Source organism: Chrysochloris asiatica, unplaced genomic scaffold (genome assembly GCF_000296735.1).
Source record: "Chrysochloris asiatica unplaced genomic scaffold, ChrAsi1.0 scaffold00010, whole genome shotgun sequence".
NCBI classification, from domain to species: Eukaryota; Metazoa; Chordata; class Mammalia; order Afrosoricida; family Chrysochloridae; genus Chrysochloris; species Chrysochloris asiatica.
In genome coordinates, this window is record NW_006408528.1 from 15,547,555 (window position 1) to 15,573,764 (window position 26,210).

General features: G+C 38.4%; 1 protein-coding gene and 1 pseudogene across 1 annotated transcript in view; both read right to left on the minus strand.

Moving 5' to 3' along the window:
- Nucleotides 1-26,210, minus strand: part of ANKIB1 (ankyrin repeat and IBR domain containing 1) — a 142,371-nt gene that overhangs the window by 63,263 nt on the left and 52,898 nt on the right. Inside the window, exon 4 of the mRNA XM_006834302.1 lies at nucleotides 24,008-24,125. Coding sequence (XP_006834365.1) covers nucleotides 24,008-24,125 — 118 coding nt within the window. The remainder of the gene's footprint in view (nucleotides 1-24,007; nucleotides 24,126-26,210) is intronic.
- LOC102832683 lies at nucleotides 8,503-15,506 on the minus strand (annotated as a pseudogene).

Sequence of the window (26,210 nt, forward strand, 5' to 3'; positions counted from 1 at the left end):
TTATGTTGACAGTGTAGTGGCTCCTTTCAGACCAACCAAGATAATAATTATAATTATAAATGTTTGATAAAATTAAATGGCACCCTCTGAAGGCATTAGAGAGCAGGACCAACAACTGCTATCTACAAAAAATGCAAATAGTAGCATAAGAAGGCTGGAGGATTATATTAACATCAGATAAAGAGTACCTACAAAGAGAGAAATGTCATGATGATGAAAGTCCAAAATACAACATCATAAATGTATGAGTCTAAATGGAAACAGAAAGGCTGTGTGCTGCCAGCCAGGAGGCAGTCTTGCAGAATGTGCCCTTAGGTTGTTTAAATGAATATATATTCCTTAGTGCTTCTGTGTACATCCCAATACAAAAAACAAAAACCAGAGGGAATAGAAGCAAATACTGTTGAATAATGATGCATGGAGGAGATTGTGATCATTGCAATGAAATGATTAGTGTAAAATTGATATTCTCCCATGTAAACTACCACTCAATTCACAATAAAACCTTTAAAAAAAGTGAATGAGTCTAATATCAGAGTTCCAAAATTCATAAAGCAAAAATTGACAGTATTAATGAGGCATATACAGATTCACATTCATAAATGGAAACTTTAACATCCCTCTCTGAACAACTAATAGAACTATTAGATACCACCCTTAACTGAACTGAAATTTACAGAACTGTTGTTAAGTGCTGTTGAGAGGCTCCAATTCATAGCTACCCTGTACAGGGCTTCTAAGGAGCAGCTGGTGGTTTGAACTGCCAACCTTATGTTTAGCAGTCCAGCACTCACCCTACAGCACCACAACAGGAGTCCAATTATAAAATAGTACATGGGAAAAACTGCAGATACATAATTTTAAAATGGAATTCTGCAGTTATCAAAATAGATCATATACTAGATCATAAGTCTCAACAAATTTCAATGGACTAAAATATGAATGGTAAATCACAAAAATATTTGCTAATATCCAGTAAGTATATAAAAACAAATGAAGCCTCACTTATAATTAAGGAATGCAGTCTTATTAAGAACATATACTTCAAGCTTGTAATTTCACTGCCATGAATTTATCCTAACTAAATAAATCGATAAGTTGTTGTTGTTGTTGTGAAGTGCCATCGAGTCGGTTCCGACCCATAGCGACCCTGTACAGGGTTTCCGAGGGTGTAAATCTTTACGGGAGTAGAAAGCCTCATCTTTCTCCCGCGGAGCGGCTGGTAGTTTCGAACCGCTGGCCTTAAGGTTCGCAGCCCGATTCGTAACCACTACGCTACCAGAGATGCCATCAATTCGATACCGACTCATAGCGACCTTATGCACAACAGAATGAAACACTGCCCGGTCCTGGGCCAACCTCACAATTGTTGCCACGCTTGAGCCCACTGGTGCTGCCACTTTGCCAATCCATCTCGCTGGGGGTCTTCCTCTTTTTCTCTGACCCTCCACCTTACCAAACATGGTATCCCTCTCCAGTGACTGGTCCTTCCAGAAAATATGTCTAAAGTATGAAAGACGAAGTCTGGCTATCCTGGCCTCTAAGGAGCACTCTGGCTGTACTTCTACCAAAACAAATCTGTTTGTTCTTTTGGCAGTCCACAGTACTTTCAATATATCAACACCATAACTCAAATGCATTAATTCTTCTATGATCTTCCTTACTCACTTTCCAAGTTTTGCATGCATATGTGGTTATTGAACATACTATGGCTTCGGTCAGGCATACATTAGTCTTCCAGCTGACATCTTTACTCTTCAACACTTCAAAAAGATCTTGTACAGAAGATTTACCTAATACATTATGTTGTTTGATTTCTTGACTGCTGCTTCCATAAGTGTTGATGGTTGATCCAAGAATGAATTCCTTGACAACTTCAATCTTTACTTCATTGATAAAAATGTTGTTTATTGGCCCAGGGGTGAGGATTTTTGTTTTCTTTACATTGAGATGCAATCCATACCGAAGGATTTAAAAGTATTTTAAATCCTTTTCACTTTCAGCAAGCAAGGTTTTATCATCTGTATATCGCAGGTTGTTAATGAGTCTTCCTCCAATCCTGATGCCACGTTTTTCTTCATATAACCCAAATTCTTGGATTATTTGCTCAGCACACAGACTGAATAAGTAAGGTGGAAGAATACAATCCTGCCAACACACCTTTCCTAATTTTAAACCATTCAGTGTTCCCATGTTCTGTTCGAACTGCCTCTTGGTCTATGTATAGGTTTCTCATGAGCACAATTGTTTCAGAAAATTCAAGCTTTGCAATATTGTCCATAGCTTGTCATGATCCCCACAATCAAAGGCCTTTGCATAGTCAATAAAGTACAGATAAACATCTTTCCGGCATTCTCTGCTTTCAGCCAAGATCCATCTGATGTCAATGATATCCCTCGTTCCACGTCCTCTTCTGAATCTGGCTTGAACCTCTGGAAGTTCTCTGTCAATGTATGCTTGCAGCCATTTCTGTATTACCTTTAGTAAAACTTTACTCATATAGGATATCAAAGATATTGTCCATTGATTTCTGCATTCTGTTGGGTCACCTTTCTTTGGAATGGGCACAAATACGGATCTCTTCCAATCAGTTGGCCAGATAGCTGTCTTCCAAATTTCTTGGGAGAGATGAGTGAGTGCCTCCCAGGCTGCCTCACTTTCTTGAAAGATTTCAATTTTTATTCCATCAATTCCCAGTGCCTTGTTCTTTGCTAATTCCTTCAGTGCACCTTGGACTTCTTCCTTCAGTATCACTGGCTTCAGTATCATATGCTACCTCTTGAAATGGTTGAACATTGACCATATCGTCTTGCTACAGTGACTCTGTGTATTCCTTCCATCTTCTTTTGATGCTTTATGCATCATTTAATAATTTGCCCAGAGAAATCTTCAGTAACGAAAGTTAGAGGGTTGAATTTTTAATTCAGTTCCCTCAGCTTGAGAAATGTGGAGTGTGTTCTTCCCTTTTGGTTTTCTAACTCCAGATCTTTGCACATTTTGTTGTAATATTTGACTTTGTTTTCTCAAGCTGACCTTTGAAATTTTCTGTTCAGCTCTTGAACCTCCTCATTTCTTCCATTTGCTTTAGCATAGCTACGTTCGAGAGCAAGTTTGAGTCTCTTCTGACATCCATTTTGATTTTTTCCTTCTTTCTTGTCTTCTTAATGACTGTTTGCTTTCTTCCTGTATGATGCTCATGATGTCATCCCAGAATTCTTCTGGTCTTCGGTCTTTAGTATCTAATGTATCAAATCTGTTCTTCAGATGATCTCTAAATTCAGGTGGGACATATTCAAGGTCATATTTTGGCTCTCATTGACTTGTTTACTATTTTCTTCAGCTTCAGTCTGAATTTGCATATGAGCAATTGATGGTCTGTTCCACAGTCTGCCCTTGACCTTGTTTTGGCTGATGATACGGAGCTTTTCCACCTTCTGTTTCCACAGATGTAGTCAATTTGACTTCTGTGTATTCCATCTCGTGAGGTCCATGTGTATAGTCATCTCTTATGCTGTCTAAAGAAGGTATTTGAAATGAACAAATCATTGATTTTGCAGATTTCTATCATGTGATCTCCAGCATCATTTCTATCACCAAGGCCATATTCTTCCAACTACTGATCCTTCCTCTTTGTTTCCAACCTTTCATTCCAGTACTTAAGAAGACATAAGGCACGGATATTAATTATATTATTTAGATTAGCAAAAGACAGAACGTTACAAATAATAAAAAAAATACAGCATGTTCAGATGACTGGAAGACTATATAACACATTTATTGACATGAAAAGATTTACATCATTAATTCTAAAAAATAGGTTATAAAATAGCATACATAGGAATGTGGCAGAAAGATAGACAGAAGTGCTACATAGACTCTCAACAAAACAGATAAGGAAAACCAAATGAAGCAGATGTAGTGATAGTCCTGGAACCCTGAGCTTCAGATGAATGGATAGAGAACTGGACTGAATGCTTACTAGGAGAGAAAGCTGAACAGATCCAACAACAACAAAAAAAGGGAGCCAGACTGGCGACTTGTGCCAGTGGACAATTCAAGGCTTGGCCTTTTAAAACTACTGTGAGGGGCTTTAGAGACAAGACAGAGAGGCATGAGTTCCAGAGGCAGGTGACTCACAGAGATAAAGGTGGAAATTTTTCTTGTTTCCCACTCCCATGCTGACTGGAAGCATTTCCTGACCCCACCTGCTGCATACACATCAAAGCTCCTGCTTTCCAAGGGTGGTGAGCAAAGCAGTTGTGAGCCACATCAGAGTGAGCCAGGAACTATAGCCCTCACTTGGGGAAGAACTGGGGGGTGGGGAAGTGGCAGCCAGATGACCTGTATTTGCTTGCCAGGTGTTCTGTGGCCATTCTGACCTTTTGCAGATGGCTTTTAGAGAGCAAGTTGATAAGAGGCATTACCACTTACTGGCAGAGAGAAAGGGACAATTTTTTTTTTTCTTGTACCCTACTTGACCCGGATGATCAAAGGAGTGGCCAGTGCCTGCTGAGGACAGCCCCAGCGAAGCTCCTACTCACTGGTGGTACATGATGAGGCTCATCACAGTGAGTAGGGAGTTGTCTACACAAAACCTGGTGCCTGGATTCAGACTGGCAGTAGTAGTTCTGAACAGTTTTTAGCAGGAACTTTTGCCCCCAACTGCCCTCTGGGTCAGAAACACCTTGATCCCAACTTTTTTAGGGTCTGCACAAACTACTTCTAGATTGGGTATCCAGAACAAACAAAGTGAGACCTACTGGAACTCCATCTAGTGCTGAGAGCCACTGTCTCATCCCTTGCCCAGCAACAAGGTGAGCTCCTTGGCTGGCAGGAGCTCCCAGAGTTTTCTCCTTTGTGGGTCAGGTCTGCCCTGGTTTTTTACTTTTCTTGTTTGATTTGATGTGTACATCAATCACCACAGCTCTCAGACTAGAACTAAATGGTGTCTGGCTACCACCAACAACTGCTCTGAAAGGAATTACTTTAGAAAGTACCAGATTAATGGGAGAAAATGTTGAACTCAAAATTATATATATATAAGAGGACCAGGCTTATTACTCAGAAAGACTCTGGTATGGTGCTGTAGGATAAACACCAGATCACAAGGTCAGTTTGAACTACAAAGACCGTGGTTCAAACTCACCAGTTGTTCCTCAGAAACCCTATACAGGGTCGCTATGAGTTGGAAATGACTCGACGGCACTTAAAAACTGAGCAGAAAGAGACTGGATGATCCAGAAACTACGGGCCTCAACCACCCTTCATGTCTGAAATGGAACTCACCTTTGTGGCCCAGTTTTCAGCCAATTTACAGTAGACTGGCATATGGGGGAACAACAACACGAGTAAAGTATGCACACCATGGACTAATCAACCATTCAAGATCAAAATGGCAACATTAGCGGGGGACAGGGCCTAGGGGGGTTGTGAAGGAGAGTGGAATGGAAACAGGAACTATATATATGGAGAAAGTGGGATAATTGTTGTTACATGAAGGGGACTGCAATCATTGAAATGAAACAAAGAGTGTGATTTGTTGGATGTAAAACTAACATTCTGCTCTGTAATCCTTTACTCAATTCACAATAAAACATTTAAAAAAAACAAACATAAGCCTATGTAGAAAGCCCTTGTTGTTAAAAACATTGTTTGAAACAACGCTAGCAATGAAAAATCAGTTGGATTTTCTATTATAAAGATGACATATTAGTTTCAGAATCATATAAAAATGAACATTCATTCTTAGTTTGAAAATGTTGTTGTTAAGTACCCTTGAATCAGTTCCAACTCATAGCAACCCTGTATAGGGTTTCTGAGGAGCATCTGGTGAGTTTGAACCACCAATCTTGTGGTTAAAACCAACCTTGAGGTCCAGTGTTTACATCTACCAAGCCACACCAGGACTCCTAGTTGGATAATAATAGCTACAAAAAGTTCATTTCTATTTTTCCTTCTAAAGGTAATTTATTTTAGACTTGAAAATTACTACTGTCAGGAAATAATGTATTTCTTCATGCCTAAATCAAGAAATTGGTTTTATAATTTGTTTGGTAGTATTCAAGATCTTAGGTTACATTTCCTATTCTCAAATTTTCTTATTATTGCCATTCTTAAATATTAGCAATGAATATAGTATAAAGATCATCTTTTAGAATCAGGCATTCTTGAGTTTAAATTATAGACCTACTATTTACAAGCAGTAGAAACATGAACCAAATATGAGATAATCATCCCATGTTTATAGTTAAATTTATCTCTTAATCTGTCCACTCTCAGTATTTGTAAATCATTTACAATAGGGTCTGCAGCACAGAATGGATGCAATAATGGTAGCACAAGATTTTATCATCAAAATAAAATAATCACAAGCTCATTGGAAAGTAAGTGCCATTTACCATGTATAGATAAAGTAAATATGGTAAATGGCACTTACTTTCCAATGAGCTTGTGATTATTTTCATGAAAAATGGAGAAAAGATTGAAGTTATCAAAGACTTCATTTTGCTTGGATCCACTATCAACACTCATGGATGCAACAGTCAAGAAATCAAATGATGTATTGCAACAGGCAGATATGTTGCACAAGACCTCATTAAAGTGTTCAAGAGCAAAGATGTCAGTTTGAGGATTCAGGTGCACCTGACGCAAGCCATAGTATTTCCAATAGCCTCATGTGCATGTGAGGGTTGGACAATGAATAAGGAAGACCATAGAAGAATTGATGTATTTGTGTTATGGTGCTATGAGAATACTGAAAAGTACCATGGACTGCCAAAAGAACTAACCAATCTGTGTTGGAGGAAGTACAGCCAGACTGAGCCTTACAAGCAAGCCAGTGTAGTAAGACTTCGTCTTTTTACTTCGGACGTTTTGTCAGGAGGGAGCAGTCCCTGGAGAAGGACACTATGCTAGGTAAAGTGGGTCAGTGAAAAAGAAGAAGAGTCTCAACAAGATGGATTGGTACAGTGACAGCAGCTTAACAAGAATCCAGCAGGTTCAAGCTTAACGATGACTGTGAGACTGACGAAGAACTGGGCAGTCTGCATAAGGTCGCTGAGTCGGAACTGATTCAGCAGCACCCAACAGCAACAAAAATGCAAGTACAAAATCACCTTCTTATTTTACAGTCACATAACCAAATCTTATGATGATATACTCTCCAATCAATGTTACTAAGCGATGCAATAAGAAACTGAATTGAAATTCTAAAACATGACCAAAGAGCTATAAGGGATTAAAGTTTTATCACAAAGGGAATACTTCAATATGCTTGATGTTTGTTACTGCATTAGATAATTGTTGTTAGGTGCATGGAGTTGATTCCACTGCATAGTGACCCTATGCAAAACAAAATGCAACAATACCTGTGTCACGCCTACAACCATTATAATGTTACTGCCATCATTTTAATTCATCTTTTTGGGGTCTTCTTTTTTGATGAACCTCCACTTTACCAAGCATGATGTCCTTCTCCAGGAACCGGTCGCTCCTAACAATAAATCTATAGTACAAAAGATGAAGTCTCACCATCCTGTCTTCTAAGGAACATTCTTGTTGTACTTCTTTCAAGACAGATTTGTTTGTTATTCTGACAGTCCACGTACTTTTAATATTCTTCACCAATACTGTAACTCAAATGCATTGGTTCTTCTATGGTTGGCCAGGTAGCAGTCTTCCAAATTTCTTGGCATAGACGAGTCAATGCCTCCAGTGCTGCATATGCATAAGTCTGTTGATACAAATTTGTATTCCAACGCTGCCTTGTTTATCTGCCAGTGACTTCAGGGCAGTGTGGACCTGTTCCCTCCATATCATAAGGTTTGTTTTGCTTTTCCAGTTGTATTGTTGTTATGTGCTGTGGAGTCGGTTCCGACTCATAGCGATCCTATACAGGGTTTCCGAGGCTGTAAATCTTTATGGGAGCAGAAAGCCTCATCTTTCTCCCATGGAAGAGATGGTAGTTTCGAACTGCTGACCTTGCGATCCACAGCCAATTCGTAACCATCACACCACCAGAGCTCCTTTGTATTAGTCTCTTTTTATTCTTCTGATAATCTCTTCCATTTATAGGTGATGAAATGTGTAATGCTCCACTTCAAATGGCACACTGTTGGGAGCATGGTTTCTCCTTTTATTTCAATTGTGGATTAAGACATTTGGTTGTTGTTTGTATACCCCAATCCCAGAATTGTTTTAACTGTAGAAGTTATCTGAAGACAACCCCACACCTTACAGTACTGTAGTGATCTATAACTTGGCTCAAGCTTCTCCAGGAACACCACAGGATGAATTTAGTTTATATACTCAAATAAGAGACATTCTCAAATTACTTTAAATGCATTTTATTTTTAGACAAGCTACATGACATGCCCCCCCCCCCCCCCCTTTTAAAAGACAAAAAAAAAAAAAGCCTCTACTCCAAATAAATCCAGGTCAAAAATAAATGACGAGCTCAAGATGATATCAACCGATTTTATACAAGTTCTGTTGCCATGTGGATTAAGAACAGCAACCAGTTAGGATGACAGACAGGTGACAGGTCCAAATAATTGCCAAATTTTTTAAGTTTTCCATTTCTAAACCATCTTTAAAGAAAATCATCTATGGGGTTACATCATTCTCATGGCAGTCCAGCAGAGCAGCTATACCATCTTGATTCATGTCCTCACCAGTAAAGTACCAGTAGGTTTTGAAATGAGCCAGGATGTGTTTGATTGGTTCTGTAGGCCCTGTCATAAAAGGTTTTGCTCTTTCTGGTTTCTGTTTTTCAAATTTACCTGTGATGGATTTCATGTAATCTTTGATGTACTTCCTGTAGGCTTCTTTTGTGAAGCTGTTTTTCTGCAAGTGATGTTTTTTGACACTATCTACACCCGTGATCACTGTGCTTTCTCATCCTTCAGATGAGGTGTTTCCACCAATGAGTCTGTCCTACTGACCACTTCCAGGCATAGCCTACCTACGATCTCCTGGATCCTATAAATATAGAACATCTCATCATAGCTGACGAGATCCCGATAGAAAATTATAATGGTGGCTGGGGGTAAAATGGAGGCCCTAGCTTAGCAGGAGCTTGGAGCCTAAGAGGTGCAGCCAGAGTAGAACTGGGGGGAGGGGACTCTAGTGGGAGGGAACAGAACAGGCAGAAAAGCAGTATCATCAGTTTTTGGTCATATGGTACCTCTCAAAATAGGTGAACATTGGCCAGTTCTTTTTTATACAGCGACACTATATTCCTTCCATCTTCTTTTGATGCTTTCTGCATAATTCAATGTTTTGCCCATTGTTGTTGTTGTTGTAAGTGCCATAGAGTTGATTCCGTCCCATAGCGACCCTGTATAGGGTTTCCAAGGAGCAGCTGGTAAGCTTGAACCACAGACCTTGACGTTCAAATGACTTTGCAGTCTGACGCATTAGCACACAGCACCAAACCAGGACTCCCAGGAGCTCTGGTAACATAGTGGTTACGAATCGGGCTGCGAACTGAAAACTCAGCAGTTCAAAACTACCAGCTGCTCTGTGGGAAAAAGATGAGGCTTTCTGCTCCCGTAAAGATTTACAGCCTGGGAAACCCTGTACAGGGTCACTATGGGTTTGCACTGACTCCACGGCACATAACAACAACAACATTGGCTTATAAACCTTGATAATCAAGTTATTTTGCCCATAGAATCCTTCAATATTGTAACCTGAGGTTTGAATTTTTCTTCCGTTTTTACCTTGAGAAATGCTGGGAGTGTTTTTCCCTTTTCATTTTCATTATAATACTCCATTTTGTCTTCTTGAGCTGCCCTTTGAAATTTTCTGTTTAGCTCTTTTACTTCATCATTTCTTTCAGTTACTTTAGCTTCTCTAGCAAACTTGCTTCAAAAGCAAGTTTCAGAGTCTCTTCTGCTATCCACTTTGGTCTTTTCTTTCTTTCCGGCCTGTCTTTTAAATGACCTTTTGCTTTGTTCATGTATGCTGTTCTTGATGTAATCCCACAACTGCTGTGATTGTTGGTCATTAGTATCTAATGTATCAAATATATTCTTGAGATGGTTTCTAAAATCAGGTGGGATATATAAATCAGGTGGGACTGGTCCCTCCTGGTAATATGTCTGAAGTATGAAAGACAAAGTCTGGCCAGCCTGGCTTCTAAGGAGCATTCTGGCTGCACTTGGTACAGTATATCATGCTTGGTAAAGTGAAGGAAGACCCCCATCAAGATGGCACAGTGGCAGCAACAATGGCCTCTACTGTAGCAACGATTTTGAGACTGGCACAGGATTGGGCAGTGTTTCATTCTTGTGCATAAGGTCACTATGAGTCGTACCAATGCCACGTCTCCTAACAACAACATACACAAAAGCATATTTTGGCTTTTGTAGACTTATTTTAATTTTATTTACCTTCGGCCTAAACTTGCATATGAGCAACTGATGGTATGTTTTGGCTGATAATACCGGGCTTCTCCATTGTCTATTCTCATAGATGTAGTCAATTTGACTCCTATGTATTCCATCTGATAAGGTCCAAGTGTATTATAGTCACTGCTTATGTTGTTGATAAAAGGTATTTGCAATGAATAAGTCATTGGTCTTGCCAAATTATATCAAGCAATCTCCAACATCATTTCTATCACCAAGGCCATTTATTCCAACTACGGATCTTTCCATTTTGTTTACAACTTGTACATTATATCAATGCATATTGATTGCATGTTTGATCCATTCTCAGACTGAATAAGTTGGTTGCTGTTATTGTTATTCAGTGATAATGAGTCAGTTCCCACTCATAGCGACCTTGTATAGGTTTCAGAGAAGCAGTTGGTGAATTTGATCTGTGGTTTAAATCAAGCTTGCAATTCAGTGCTTATCTTAGAGCACCATACCACATCACTGGCTTCAGTGATTGGTGTGAGAATTTGAGTAATAGTCGTATTAACTGTTCTTCCTTATAGGCATATGGGTATGATCCTATCACAGGCAGCACTGCATTTCAAGATAGATTGATAGAAATTAAATATTCATTTAAGCTAATTAATGCCTAGGATACTGATCTTCATGTGTTCCATTTCATTTTCCTAGATTCATGTTTCATACATTACATGTTCCAATTATTAATGGTATTTCCAACTGTTGCTCCTCATTTTGAGTTGTACCCCATAAGCCAACAAAGGTCCCGAAAGCTTTGCTCCATCTATGTCATTATGCTGACTCTACTTTGAGGAGGCAGTTCTTTTTCCCAGTCATATTTGAGTGCCTTCCACCCTGAGGAACTCATCTTCTGGCACTATATCTGACAATGTTCTACAGTTGTTCAGAGGTATTTCAGTGACTAAGCACTCAGAAGTTGCCCACCTAGCCTTCTTCATAGTCTGTCTTCGTCTGGTAGTTCCACTGAAACCTGCCCACCATGGATGACTATTGGTGGCATAGCTTCCATAGCAACACAGAACTCACCACAGTAAAAGGCATTAGACAATAAAACATGAAAAACTCAACACTGCTAAAACATTAAATCAACAATCATATATATAAATGCATAAATGCAGTCATTAAAAGTAGGATTTTAAAATTATAGAAAAATGTTAAGGCTGCTATGTAATAAAATTACAATAAAATATATTGATATACAAAACCTACCACATGTTACTAAAAGTAGAGAGTATAAAAACTGAAAATAACTTCCTTAGGGAAATATGATTGTTTTTCCAAATTTTCCATTATGTTATTTTTTAATTAAGGGTAAAAATGAACTACTTACAATGTAGTGCTGTAGGATCTGCACTGGATTGCGAACCACAAGCTCAGCAGTTCAAACCCACCAGCTGCTTCTTGGAAACCCTATACAGGGTTGCTGTGTGTCAGAACCAATTCAATGGCACTTAACACAGTTTATATTGAGTCCTGGTGTGCTGTTGTAGGATTAAGCACTGGACTGCTTGCCATAAGATCAGAAGTTTAAGCCCACCACCCTCTTCTTAAAAACCTCTCCTCAGAATTGGCTCAATACTTACCAACAACAAGAGTTTTTATACACAGATTTTAAATATCTAAATTTTAGTCTACAATTTTACTACAAATATTGTTCAGCAGTTATCTGCTTTGATTCTAGCACATCATTCATTTAGCACATATTTACTGAATGTCTCTGAAGTGCTATGCACTATGCCAGGCAACATGGATACAATGGTGGGAATAACCAGACAACGATTCCTACCTTCATGGAACTTTGTCTAGTAAGGAAAAAGACATTAATAAAATAAATACACACACACCCCCAAAATTATCACTATCAGAAGGTCCAAGCAGGAAAGCCTAGAGAATCCCTCAGGAAGGTCTGAGAAGGACTCTAGGGAAATGGCCTGGAGCAGACTTCTAAAGAATAAAAGGGTGTTAAACTGGGTGAAGGGGAAGAAAAACAAATTCTAGATAGATGGAACACAACGGCCTAGTGCAGGAGGGAAGGTAGTATCCTTGTGAAATTAGGAAGGTCAATGTAGCTGGAGCATGGAGAGCAGAAGGGAAACACATGTGAAGTAGGCTGGAGAAATAGGCAGGGATGAGGCCACAGAAAACTTTTTAAAAACCGTTCTATCTTTAATTTGGGAGTGGTAGGAAGTCAGTGAAATCTGGAATTGAAGACAGGTTTTCATGATTAGCTTTGAAAAAAAGATCATTCTGACATTCTGAAAAGTGAAAAAACAAACTGGATAGGGCAAGAATGGAAGGAGGACAGACCTGACAGGCTACTGCATAGTAAAAGTGAGAGAGGACGGCAGCCAGGACCAGGTAGTGGTTGTAAAGACAAACAGAAAGGCAGAAGTTTAAGATTCAGATGAAATAGACAATTCAATGATGAAAAGATAGAGGGTACAAGGAAGAGAGAAATGTCAAAGTTGGTGTCCCAGGTTTCTGACTTAAACACCAGGTTTGGTGGTTGGTGTTGTCATTCAGAGATAAGGGAACACCAGAGAACCAAGTAGAGGTGGAAGAGCATAGTTTTTGTTTTAAACATGTTTACGATGTTTTTGAGATAACTTAGTGGTTAGGAGTAGGGCTGCTAACTTCAAGGTCAGCAGTTCAAAACTACCAGCCATTCTGTGGGAGAAAGTTGAGGCTTTCTGCTCCTGTAAAAATTTACAGCCTGGGAAACCCTGTACAGGGTCGCTATGAGTCAGAACTGACTCATGCCACACTAACACCACCATCATAAATACTTTCAAATACGTAGTTACATATAAGGGCAAAGGAGCTCTGGTAGCACAGTGGTTACGAGTTGGGCTGCTAACCTCAAGGTCAGCAGTTCGAAACTACCAATGGTTCCGTGGGAGAAAGATGAGGCTTTCTGTTCCTGAAAAGATTTACAGCCTTGGAAACCCTATATAGGGTTCTCTATGAATCTGAACAAATTCCATTGCACGCTACCACCTCCACCACCATATAAGGGCAAGGAAGAAGAGAAGGCTAGTCCACAGAGAGAAATCTTTACTTCCAGAAGCCTTGAGCAAGAATAAGATTTCCCAGGAAGAGATTATAATATGAAAAGAGAATATGAGGATCACAAAGTTTGACTGTCTAAAGAAAAGGATGAGCCAACAAAAGAGTGTTTAAAAATACTTCCATGTAAATGTACTCTCAACACAAACAAATCAGCTCTGGTTTCATATTTTTGCAAATTTTATTTATTTTCTCATTAGGTAGATTCAATTTTATGTTTCTTTTATTACTGAGGAAATACTCAGAGAATGACCTTTGCATTCCCAACATTATCCTCCTTAAAATTTAATTACCATTTAGCAAACGCTGCCAAATAATTCTTCCTTATGTTTAATCTAGATCAGATTCATTACTTTGGGACTCAATTTGACAACAGATAATATAATACTCAAACCTACTTTCCTGTGTAAAGTTGAGTGAGTGTTACCACGGATACAATCTATAAATCACCCAAATAGTTCAGTTTAATGGCTCTAAAACAGAGCCTGTCCTGGCTTAAGGACAATTAGAGTACATTGTAGCTCTGTGCAATGTCTATTTTCTTCATTAACATCATTAACCTATAAATCTTATTTGATTAACAAATGTCACTGGTACTAAACAATATTGAAAATGAAAATTTCCACTAACTTCTACTGGATGCCTTAGTGGGGAAATGAAATGTAGAACAAACTCTTAAGTAAGTTATCAAAAAGTTATCACAAAATAGAAATATTCCAAGTAGGAAAATTCAACTAGATTATACTTTATTAGATGTGAAAAAAGTACATAGGGAAATATTATGTGGAAAAAAAAAAAAAAGTAGGGAACTATACAGTAATAATGGCATTGACCATCTAATTATACTGAGGACAAAGCATGTTTAAAAAAAAAAAAAAACCAGACTGATGAAATTAGCCACAGATTCTGTGTAACAGAACAACTTAAGTTACGATACTGGAAAACCCCTGTGGGAACTATGTCTGACGTTCCCTGGCTTCACAAGGGGGAAAGAGCATCAAACTCAAAATCAGTCCGAAAGAAGAAGAGAAGAGGAAAAAAAGAGTAATCTGATATAATTTGATGAACTTGACCTACACCTATGGATGCAGTAGCCCAAAAGAGGGAATAAATCTTTACATCAAGGATCATTCCCATCCCCTCAACACACAGGGTAGACAGGGATGGGCAACTTGGACATTGGCTACCCAAAATGGGGGTGTGGGTGGGGGCTACAAAGGCAAGAAGTGACTGGCTTACAAGCTGTCAAAAGGGAACCTAGATTCAGAGGGCACGGAGGAAGGTAGAATCTCCACTGAGTAGTATCCAATCTGGTCTCTTATGGTACAATAGTGAATAACTGTTATCAGGACTGACTGTGAGGGTTGGAAATGTAAAGGTAGCTGTTTTGTAGCAAAAACAGGGGAGTGGTTGACTTTGCAGTCCAGGAGCGGGGTCCCTGGGACCATCAAGAGAGAAGAAGGGAGTGCGGGACCCTACCCAGATAGTGACGCTAGAGATGGAGGCAGAGATGATGATGTGGAGAGATGGAGCAGCTGGGAACTCTAGACCCAGAGAGGGAGAGGGGCTGTGTGGTGACAACTGGGGGGCAGGCTTGCAGGGTATACCCTTTGGTTGGTTGACGATGCACGGCGGGGTCTGTAACCATGGCAATGTAATGATATATGATAGGATGAATATAAAGCTAACGTTCTCCCATGTAAACGATCATATAATTCACAATAAAACATTAAAAAAAAAAAATTAGTCCGAAATGGAGGTCAGACATGTTTCCACCATACAACCTTCTTTTCCCTATTCTGACACCAACCATCTCTTCCGAAACATTCTCTGCTTCACATCTGGGTTCATTAATCCATTGCAATGGCTACACAAAACTCAAAATAGTATTTACAATTATGGGGTTTATTAGGGAAGTGAATAGGGTACAATTCGGGATCAAAACCAAGTCAGGACGCAGCAGTTCTCCATTCAGGAAAGCCTCTTGTCAGCCACACTGCAGGCATACCTCACTCTCATCTTCGGCCTCTCAGCTCTGTGGACCCTTGGCCTCAGCCTCAGTCCATGGGCCTAAACCCTGGAGCTGCTCTATCTTTCCATGACACCACCTCTGCCTTTGCCTCTGCTGTCTTTGCTGCTGCTGTTTTTCTAGGTAGCAGGTCGGCAGTTCAAACTCACCAGCTGCTCCTCGGAAACCCTATACAGGGTTGCTATGGGTCAGAATTGACTCAACGGCACTTAACAACAACAACAACAACAATCTCACATTCTATTCATGGTTTTCCTTCTTGATGGTCCTGGGATCTTCTACCTCTACTTTTGAGATGGCTCCTTTTAAAACCTAGCTGCAGCGCGAAACTAATCAATCCCAGCCTTAGAGTCCTATATACCTTATTTTCATGGTTCACTCAATCACTTGGTGGGAATTAAGAAGACTTTGTTAGAAAAACCATATCAAGTAAATTCAAGGCACCACAGATATACATAATTCCTATGGAAAATAGTATGGTGTTTCCTCCTAAACTAGAACTACTTTATGACCCAGCAATCCTACTCCTATGATATACTCTGGAGACCTAATACAAGTAGCATGAACAGACATAGGCACACCTATATTCATTACATCATTATTCACAATGGCAAAAAATGGAAATAACCTAAGTGCTCATCAGAAGATAAACAGATAAGCAAAATGTGGTACACACACAATGAAATACTACATAACCATAAAGAACAAAGATGAATCTGCAAAACACTTTACAACATGAAAGGACCTGAATGAAACAATGAAACAAGTCAATCACATAGGAACACATATTATATGATGTTACTTTTATAAGAGAAGAACAGATATATAATGGGGCTTCAGAAAGTTAATGGAATTAAAAGACAATGGCGTTTTCCCATGAACTTTCTGATGCCTTCTGGCAAATAAAGAGACCAATGTTCACTGGTAGCGGGGAGGTGGGGGAGAGGAAAATCATACGCTAGATTGTAGATACGAATTATTTTTTGGTGATGTGGGCGCAGTAATTACAGCTTGACCAAACTACAAAGCACTCAAGAGAAAAGGATGCTTGTACTGGCAACAGTACCAACAATGGCCAAAAAATGAATGCACAATCACATATGTATACAGGCATATAGTTATACATGTATGTACCAAAACCAAACAAAACCAGATCAGCTGGTAGATTCAAACCATTGACCTTCCAGTTAGCAACTCAATGCTTAGTTAGCAGAGGTAGGTACAGCTGGATACATATGTGTGTACAGATAGAGGTATCTATATGTATGTCTAAGTACAGATATGAATAAATACATACACAAGTTTGTGGAAAAGGAAATGAAAAGATAAAGGCAATTTCCACGAACTTTTTGAAGCTCTGTCATATTCATAGAAGACATATTTATAGATGCTCTTCAGACAAAAACAAACATCTTGAGAAATTGGTTTTCTAGGTTTGAAGTCTTAATGCCTTCGTCTCATGGGACAACTCATTAAATTGGCATAGTATAATTCACAAAGTTCATATTCTACATCCTAGTGAAGTGAGCAAGAACATCTGGGGTCTTAAAAGCTTGTGAGTGGCCATCTATAACTTTTAATTTGTCAGGAACAAAAGAGTAAGGATGAATCACATCTAAATGATTAATAGCCTATTCCTTGAGACCAGAGATCTAGTTTTTTTGTTGTTAAGTGCTGTCGAGTCGGTTCTGACCCATAGCGACCCTGTACAGGGTTTCCAAGGCTGTAAATCTTTACAGGAGCAGAACGCCTCATCTTTCTCCTTCAGAACAGCTGGTAGTTTCAAACTGCTGACCTTGTGGTTCGCAGCCCGATTTGTAACCACTACGCTACCAGAGCTCCTTAGAGATCTAGACAGAGCCCAGTTAATACTACTGGCCCCCTGACAAAGGTCACAATAGATGGTCCTGGACAGAATGTGAGAAAAAAATGCAGAACAAAACTCAAATTCTTAGAACGACCAGATTTGCTGGATCAGTTGAGACCATCATATGAAATATTCTTTAAACCTTGAACTAAATACTATCCCCTAAGATCACTTTTCATTGACATAATTGAATGGCACACAAAATAAAGGATATTATCTGTAACTATATTGCTCTACTAAAAAATAATCTATAAGGGACCAAAAGGTCAACATTTACTTTAAAGGAAGATGAAAAGATAAGGGAACAGGGAAATTGAGAGTACTGGAAATGGAGAATGTTGACACATTTTGAAAAATGTAACTTAGGTCATTGAATAATCCGTACAGAAATTGTCAAATGGGAATATAATTTACTATGTAAACGTTCACCTAAAACAATATTTTTTCTAAAAGTAACAACAACCAATCCAAAATAGTTTTTTAATGTAGGATTCCAACTATATGACATTCTGGAAAGGCCAAATTATTAAAACAGCAAGATGATCAGTGGTTACCAGGGAGTCAAGGAGGGACACAGGATGAACGGGTAGGGCACAGGCATTTTTAGGGCAGTGAATCTGTTCTGTAGGGTACTGTCATGGTGGACACATTACATTAAATATTTGTCAAAACCCAGAGGTCTGTACAACACAAAAAGTAAACTCAAAACTATGGAATTGAGTTAATAATAATAAATGGTTCATTAATTGTAACAAATGAACTACAGGAATGAAAGCTGTTAACAAGGAAAAACAATCTTTGGGGAAGGGGGCAAATGGGAACTCTGTACTTCTGCACAATTTTTAAATAAACCTCAAACTGTTATAAAGAAAGTCAATTATAAAATTGAGAACCAAAGAAAAACACAAAACAAAACAAAAAGGGTTATAATACATTATATTTAGCTGCATACTGATTATTTGTGACAGAGATGGATACCTGTACACAAAGATGCTATGGTGTACAACTATTGCTTAAAATCAGGTGCAGTTACATGACTGAGTTCTGGCCAGTAGAATATATATGGAGAATTGATGTATGCTCTAGCAGCATAGTGGCTATGAATTAGGCTGATAACCTCAAGGTCAGCAGTTCGAAACTGCAACCGTTCTATGGGAGAAAGATGAGGCTTTCTGCTCCTATAAAGATTTACAGCCTTGGAAATCCTATTCAGGGTCACTATGAGTCAGAACTGACTCCACGGCACACCACCACCACCAATATCACCACAATACTTTTCACACTTATTCCTCCACACTATTTTCCCATTGAATTCGATAATCATATGATTTACTATTGTAAGGAATGACAAATTGAAGAGGAATGGTATCAAAGCCATCATCAAAGAGAACATTTCAAGACTGATTTTGAAGACGATGCTGTCTGTGATAAGACAATATCCATACACCTACAAAGAAGCAGTTAATACCACTATTATTCAAATTTGGGCACAAACCAGTGATGATGAAATTGAAGAATTTTACCAACTTCTTAAGTCTGAAATTGATCAAACATACAATTAAGATGTGTTAATAATTATTGGTGATTGAAATGCAAAAGTTGGAAACAAAGAGTAAGGAGATTAAGTAGTTAGAAAACAGGGCCTTGGTGTGATAGAAATGATGCTGGAGATCGCATGATAGATTTTGCAAGACCAATGTCTTATTTGTCACAAACACCTTTTTTAAACAATACATAATGCAACTATACACATGGACCTCACTAAATGGAATGCACAGAAATCAAATTGACTACATCTGTTTGGAAGAGATGATGGAGAAGCTCACTATCATCAGCCAAAACAAGGCCAACCAGGGGTCAACTGTGGAACAGACCATCAATTGCTCATACGTAAGTTCAGGCTGCAGCTGAATAAAATCAAAACAAGACCTCTAGTGCTAAAATATTACTTTGAATATATTCCACCAAAATTTAAAGACCATATCCATAACAGATTTGATGACGCATTAGACACTAATGACCAAAGGCCAGAAGAGTTCAAGGATGACATCAAGAACATCATACAAAAAAGAAAGCAAAAAAAATCATTAAAAAGACAGGAAAGAAGAAAAGACAAAAAATGGATATTAGAAGAGATTTTGAGACTTGTACTTGAGTGTAGAGAAACTGAAGAGAATGGGGGAAATGACGAAGTAAATAAGCTGACCAGAGAATTTCAAATGGCAGCTAGAAAAGATCTGGTAGCGAAGTGGTTATGAATTGGGCTGCGAACTTCAAGGTCAGTAGTTTGAAACCACCAGCTGTTCCATGGGAGGAAGATGAGGCTTTCTGATTCTGTAAAGATTTATAGTCTCGGAAGCCCTGTACAGGGTCACTATGAGTCAGAACCGACTCCAAGGCACATAACCACCAAGTATTATATAATAAAATGTGCAAAGATCTGGAGTTAGAAAACCAAGAATATACTGAACATTTCTCATGCCAAAAGAACTGAAGAAAAAAATTCAAGCTTTCACTTACAATACTGACAGAGTCTATAAGAAAATACTGAGTGATACAGACAGCATCAAAAGCAGATGAAAGAAATACACAGTGTCACTGTACCAAACTGAAACAGTTGATGTTCAACCATTTCAAGAGGTAGCATATAATCAAGAATCCATGGCACTGAAGGAAGTTCAAGCTGTTCTGAAAGCACTGGTGAAGAACAAATCTCCAGGAATTGATGGAATACAAATTGAAATCTTTCAACAAACTGATGGAGCACTGGTAGTGCTCACTCATCTAGGCCAAGAAATTTAGAAGACAGTTACTTGATCAACTGATTGGAAGAGATCCATATTTGTGCCCATTCCAAAGAAAGGTGACCCAATGTAATGCAGGAATCATTGAAAAGTATCATTAAGATCACATGCAAGTAAAATTTTACTAAAGGTATTTTTAAAAATGGCTGCAACAGTACACGGACAGGGAATTGCTAGAGGTTCAAGGCGGATTCAGATGAGGAAGTGGAAGTAGGGATACCACTGCTGACATCAGATGGATCTTGGCTGAAAGAAGATAATACCAGAAAGATGTTTACTTGTGCTTTATTGATGATACAAAGACTTTCAATTGTGTGGCTCATGAAAAACTATGGATAACATTGCAATGAATGGATATTCTGGAACATTTAATTATGATCATGAGGAACTTATACATAGACCAACAGGAAGTTGTTCGAAAAGAATAAGGGGGATACTGAATGATTCAAATCAGGACAGGTGTGCACCCAGGGTTGTATACTTTTATCACATGTATTCAATCTGTATGCTGCACAAATCATTTGAAAATCTGGATTATATAAAGAACATGACATCATGATTGGAGAAAGACTCATTAACAACCTGCAATATGCAGATAAGATGCAACTATGCTTGCTGGAAGTGAAGAAGACTTAAAATACTCACTTATGAAGAACAAAGACTGGATTGCATCTTAGTGTAAAGAAAGCAAAACTCCTCACCACTGGATCATGATAAATGGAGAAAAGATCGCAGTTGTCCAAGACTTCATTTTGCTTGGATCCACAATCAACACTCAGGGAAGCAGCAGTCAAGAAACCAAAAGATATATTGCATTAGGCAAATCTACTGCACAAGACCTCTTTAATGTGTTCAATAGCAAAGATATCAGTTTGAGGAATGAGGTACACCTGACCCAAACCATAGTATTTTCATTCTCCTCATATGCATGTGACAGTTGGATTATGAATAAGGAAGACTGTAGTAGAATTGATGGGTTTGAATTATGGTGTTGGCGAAGAATATTAAAAATGCCAGGAGAACAAACAAATCTGTGTTGGAAGAAGTACAGCCATAATGCTCGATAGAAGCCAGATGGCAAGACTTTGTCTCTCAGACTTCGGACATGTTATCAGGAGGGACAAGGCACTGGAGAAGAATTCATGCTTGGTAAAAAGAGGAAGATCCCAAAGAAGATGGATTGACACACTGATAGTACCAATGGTGTCAAATGTAAAAACAACTGTGAGTATGGTGCAAGACTAGGTGGTGTTTCATTCTGTTGTGTACAGGGTTGCTTTAAGTCTGAACCAACTTGACGGCACCTAACAGGAGCAACAATATAGATTATAATGCACTGGTTTTCTTTTCTGCCAGTTCTACTTTACAATTAAATGTATACTCTGTATTTAGAAGCTCAAGTAAAGAACAAGCATATACCTGCTGATGCTATGAACCTTATCCTCAAGAAACACAACTAGAGGTATTTTGCATTTCCTTGCAAGTTGTTGCATTATGGCAGTTAAGCATTATTACTGGCTAAAATGGAAATATTTTGACTCTAAATTACATGATGTTAAAAAGCTCTCCTGAATTTACACAAATGTTTTTTTTTTTTTAAATTGGTCTAATTGGGTTTTTTTTCTATAAGATTGTCTGCAAAGATATAATGGGGAAAATAATTTCTAACAAAAAGGTGGATTTTCAGGAAAAAAAAAAAAAAAAGTAACATTTCATGCATACAAGTATTATCTACTTCCAACAATGGCCTGGTGTGGTGCTGTGGGTTAATGTGCCAGACTGCAAAGTCGTTTGATCGCGAGGCCGGCAGTTCAAGCTCACCAGTTGCTCCTTGGAAACCCTATACAGGGTCACTATGAGTCAGAACTGACTCAATGGCACTTAACAACAACGATGATGGCACGTCACAACAACAACGTTTAAGTGTTTTCTATAGGCTTAAAATCAGTGGTTCAAGCTCACCAGCTGCTCCTCGGAAACCCTATACAGGGTTGTTATGGGTCAGAGTCGACTCGACGGCACTTAACAACAACAACAATATATATCTGGCATTATTATGAAAACAAACAAAAACAAAGTTGTTCTCCGCTAGTTCCTAGGTTGATGAAGAGAAAAAGTTAATAGATTAACTACAAGATTGTATTCTAAATGTGTGACACATATATAAGGAAATATAATGGCAATAGACCCGGGAAGACATAATTAGGAAAAGATTCCTAGAAGAGGTAATTTCTAACGAAAAGTAAGAATAAGTAAGGTAAAGAAATGGTGACTGACAGGCCATGCAAAGAATTCTGGGTTATGAAGATCATTTAGAAAGTTTGGTTGGTTTTAAAGTTTTAAAAAGCCAGCAGTCAGAACCTACCAGTCTTTCATGGGAGAATGCTATGGCAGTCGGCTTCAGTGCAGATTTACAGTTTCAAAAACCTACAGGGCAGTTCTACTCTTGCCTATACGAAAGGCTGCTATGAATTAGAATCAACTCAACATCAGTGGGTGGGATATATACACAGTAGGAGAATTATGCCCCATGTAGAATCCTGGGATAGATCAATACTGAAAACAGGGATTCTGGACAGTTATGGGCAAATTATTAACAGGTGTGATCAAAGAATAATAAATATGAAGTTTGTAATTTTCTTCTGGTCAAGAGATCATATAAAGGTTTTGAGAATTAGCAAAATTTTTTGGCGTATACAACAAAGACCTATACTTGAAGTACAGAGAGCATCAAAATGACTTGAATAAAATAATTAATTGCCTTTCTCTTTTTAAAAGTTTTTTTTTATTATTGTTAGAACATATTTTTCTTTGAAAAAGGCCAAAATTCAAATAATCAAGTTTCAATGAGAGTTTCTAACTCAGCCTGTGCGCTCTTCCAGAATGAGTGTCGTAGGAGTCACAGAGAACTTTGAACGTAATGTACTTATGGGAAGACATAAGAAAAGTTGGTTAGGTCCTCAAATAAAACACCTTAAAAGGGATAGTTCTGAGTTGACTCCAAAACTCTGTAATGAGTATTTCATGGAGTGAAATGGATTTCACATAAAAGAAGTAAGACTGACAACACAGTAACACAATCCCTAAGTATTTAACTGAATTACTACAGCTTTATACTAGAATGAATTTAGCAAAAGTTAGTATCAAAACCAGGAGTAGACCGATGTTGTTGTTGGTAAGTGCTGTCGAGTCGGTTCAAACCCATAGCAACCCTGTATAGAGTTTCCGAGGAGCAGCTGGTGAGCTTGAACCGCCAACCTGGCAGTTCAAACAGCTTTGCAGTCTGGCATATTAACCCACAGCACCACACCAGGACTCTTAAAGTGCCACACTGTTGTTGTTGTTGTTGCTATGTTCCGTGGAGTCGGTTGTGACTCATAGCGACCCTGTGCAGGGTTTCTGAGGCTATAAATCTTTCTGGGAGCAGAGAGCCTCATCTTTCTCCTGAGGAACAGCTGGTAGTTTTGAACTGCTGACCTTGTGGTTTGCAGCCCAATTCGTAACCACTACGCTACCAGAGCTCCTAAAGTGCCACATTATGACCTGTTAAATCAGGCACGTTTCTAAAATTACACACTGTAACTAGCTGATTTTTTATGAAGATATTTCCCCTGTATGCTTTACAGTCAGCTTATATGTAAAAATTAGAACATCAGGAGGATGCTGTAGACGGCAATGATCACTGCACAAAAAAACCACTCAGACCTGTTTGACAACAAATTATTTCATTTGATATTAAAACAATAAAATAGCCATCTTTTACTTCTGAGATTTCAAAGGCATTCATATTATGAGAGTATTTAGACATTGGGTTCATTACCATGAGCACGAAGTAAAGCTTCAGCAGTAAATAGTGGAGCCTGAAGCATGTCTGCAGTTTCCACGATAAGCATATCTTTCAATCGACGAAGGTCCTGAGGTCTTAATCCTTCATATGGCTTTAAAAGAAGAAAAAGAAAGTTAAATTAGCATTATATTCTTCTTCTTGTTGGTAAGTGCCATTGAGTCAGTTCTGACTCACAGCAATCCTTTAACTATTTCAGAGGAGTGGCTGATGGGTATTAACACAACTGTGCTTATCCTACAGTGCCACACCAAGACTCCATTATATTCTGAAGAAGTTTTGAAATGCCTATAAACAGATACATGTAATTACTAATTACAATTTTTTCCAGTTTCAATTTGGTAACTGAAGTTAAAAAAGCTCTATGCTCCACTATCCAGGAGTACTGATGTGGTACCATAGGTTATACACCAGACTGCTAACCACATTAGTAGTGCCTTGGAAACCCTATACAGGGTCACTATGAGTTGGGAATCAACCCGAGGGTCCTTAACAACAACAAAACCATGGACTTTAAACCACCCTTTTATAAGTCTCTTTTAAGCTTGAAAGTGGATGCTGAGGCTCATGTCTGCAACGTTCTAATACAAAACTGACATTAAAATGACAATACCATCTTACTTTACAGTTTTGAAATTTGCATGATACAAAAAACATTAGAAACTAAAACCAACAATCCCACTGTTAAGCAATAATCACAAAGTTTTTATGTAACTTTTTGTTTCACAAATAAATTACATGTGCTTATGTAGACACACAATTTGTCACTGAACTACCAAATATTTATACTTATTAAAAGTTGAGAATACCAGCAAGATGTTTATCTGAGCTTTACTGACTACGTAAAGGCTTTTGATTGTGTGGATCATGACAAACTATGAACAATGCAGGAAATGAGTATTCTGGATGGCTTGCATCACAATGTAAACAAAACAGAAATCCTCACAACTGAACTAATAAATAAATAGAGAAAACACTGAAGTAGTCAAAGAATTCATTCTGCTCAGATCAACCATTAATACTCATGGAAGCAGCAGTCAAGAAATCAAACGATTTACTGCATTGGGCAAATCTGCTGCACAAGAATTCTTTGAAGTGTTGAAGAGCAAAGATGTCAGCTTGAGGACTAAGGTATATCTGACCCAAGCCATGGTATTTTCAATAACCTCATATGGATGCGAAATTTGGACAGTGAGTAAGAAGACCAGAGAAGAATTGAGGCAGTTGAGCTATGGTGCTAAAGGAGAATGTTAAAAGTAGCATGGACTGCCAAAAGAACAAACCAACCTATGCTGGAAGAAGTACAAAGAGATGCTCCATGGAAGCCAAGATAGCCAGACTTCTCTCACACTTTGCACATATTATCAGGAGGAACCAATCCCAGGAGAAGGACATAATGCTTAGTAAAGTAGTTGGTCAGCGAAAAAAGAGGAAGACCCTCAACAATATGGACTGGCACAGAGGCAGCAGCAATGGGCTCAAGTGTAGCAACTACTGTGAGATTGGTGAAGAACTAGACAGTGTTTCGTCCAGCTGTGCAGGTTGCTATGAGTTGGAGTTGGCATGGACTAGATGGCACTTAATAACAAAAAAAATTTATAAAAATTACATTCAACACACTTTTTTCCCCTCAAGAAAGCCAAGCCACTGGGGATGTTAAAAAGTGGCTATGCACAGTCAGCAGCACTATTCCTTTTACATTTATTTACATTTTTAAATTAGAATTTATTTCTTTTAAATGGCGATGAAGAAAAGCTAAACACCTTTCATTATCTCACTGCATTAACAATCTATTGTATGTATTTTGCTAAACTGACATGAATCGATACATACACATGTATCCCATGAACTTGACTAGAAAAAGAAATGAAAATGTAATCCATACAATCCTATACTGGGTTGGCACTAATAACAGCAACAAGGAAACGACAACAACAACAACAACAAACTACTGCAATTTTATCCAAAATATCCGTAGAAAAAGTCAGAAAACCATGAGGTATACTTCATTTAAAAGCAAATTTATGAAACACACTTTAGCCCCTGAAAACATCTAGCAAACTCTTACATGGCTAAATTTGTCATACTCACTGGAGGAATTTTAAAATAGTACAAACACTAAAGAAAATGGTATGGCATTTATTCAAAACACTAGAAATAGAAGTACTTTATGATTCAG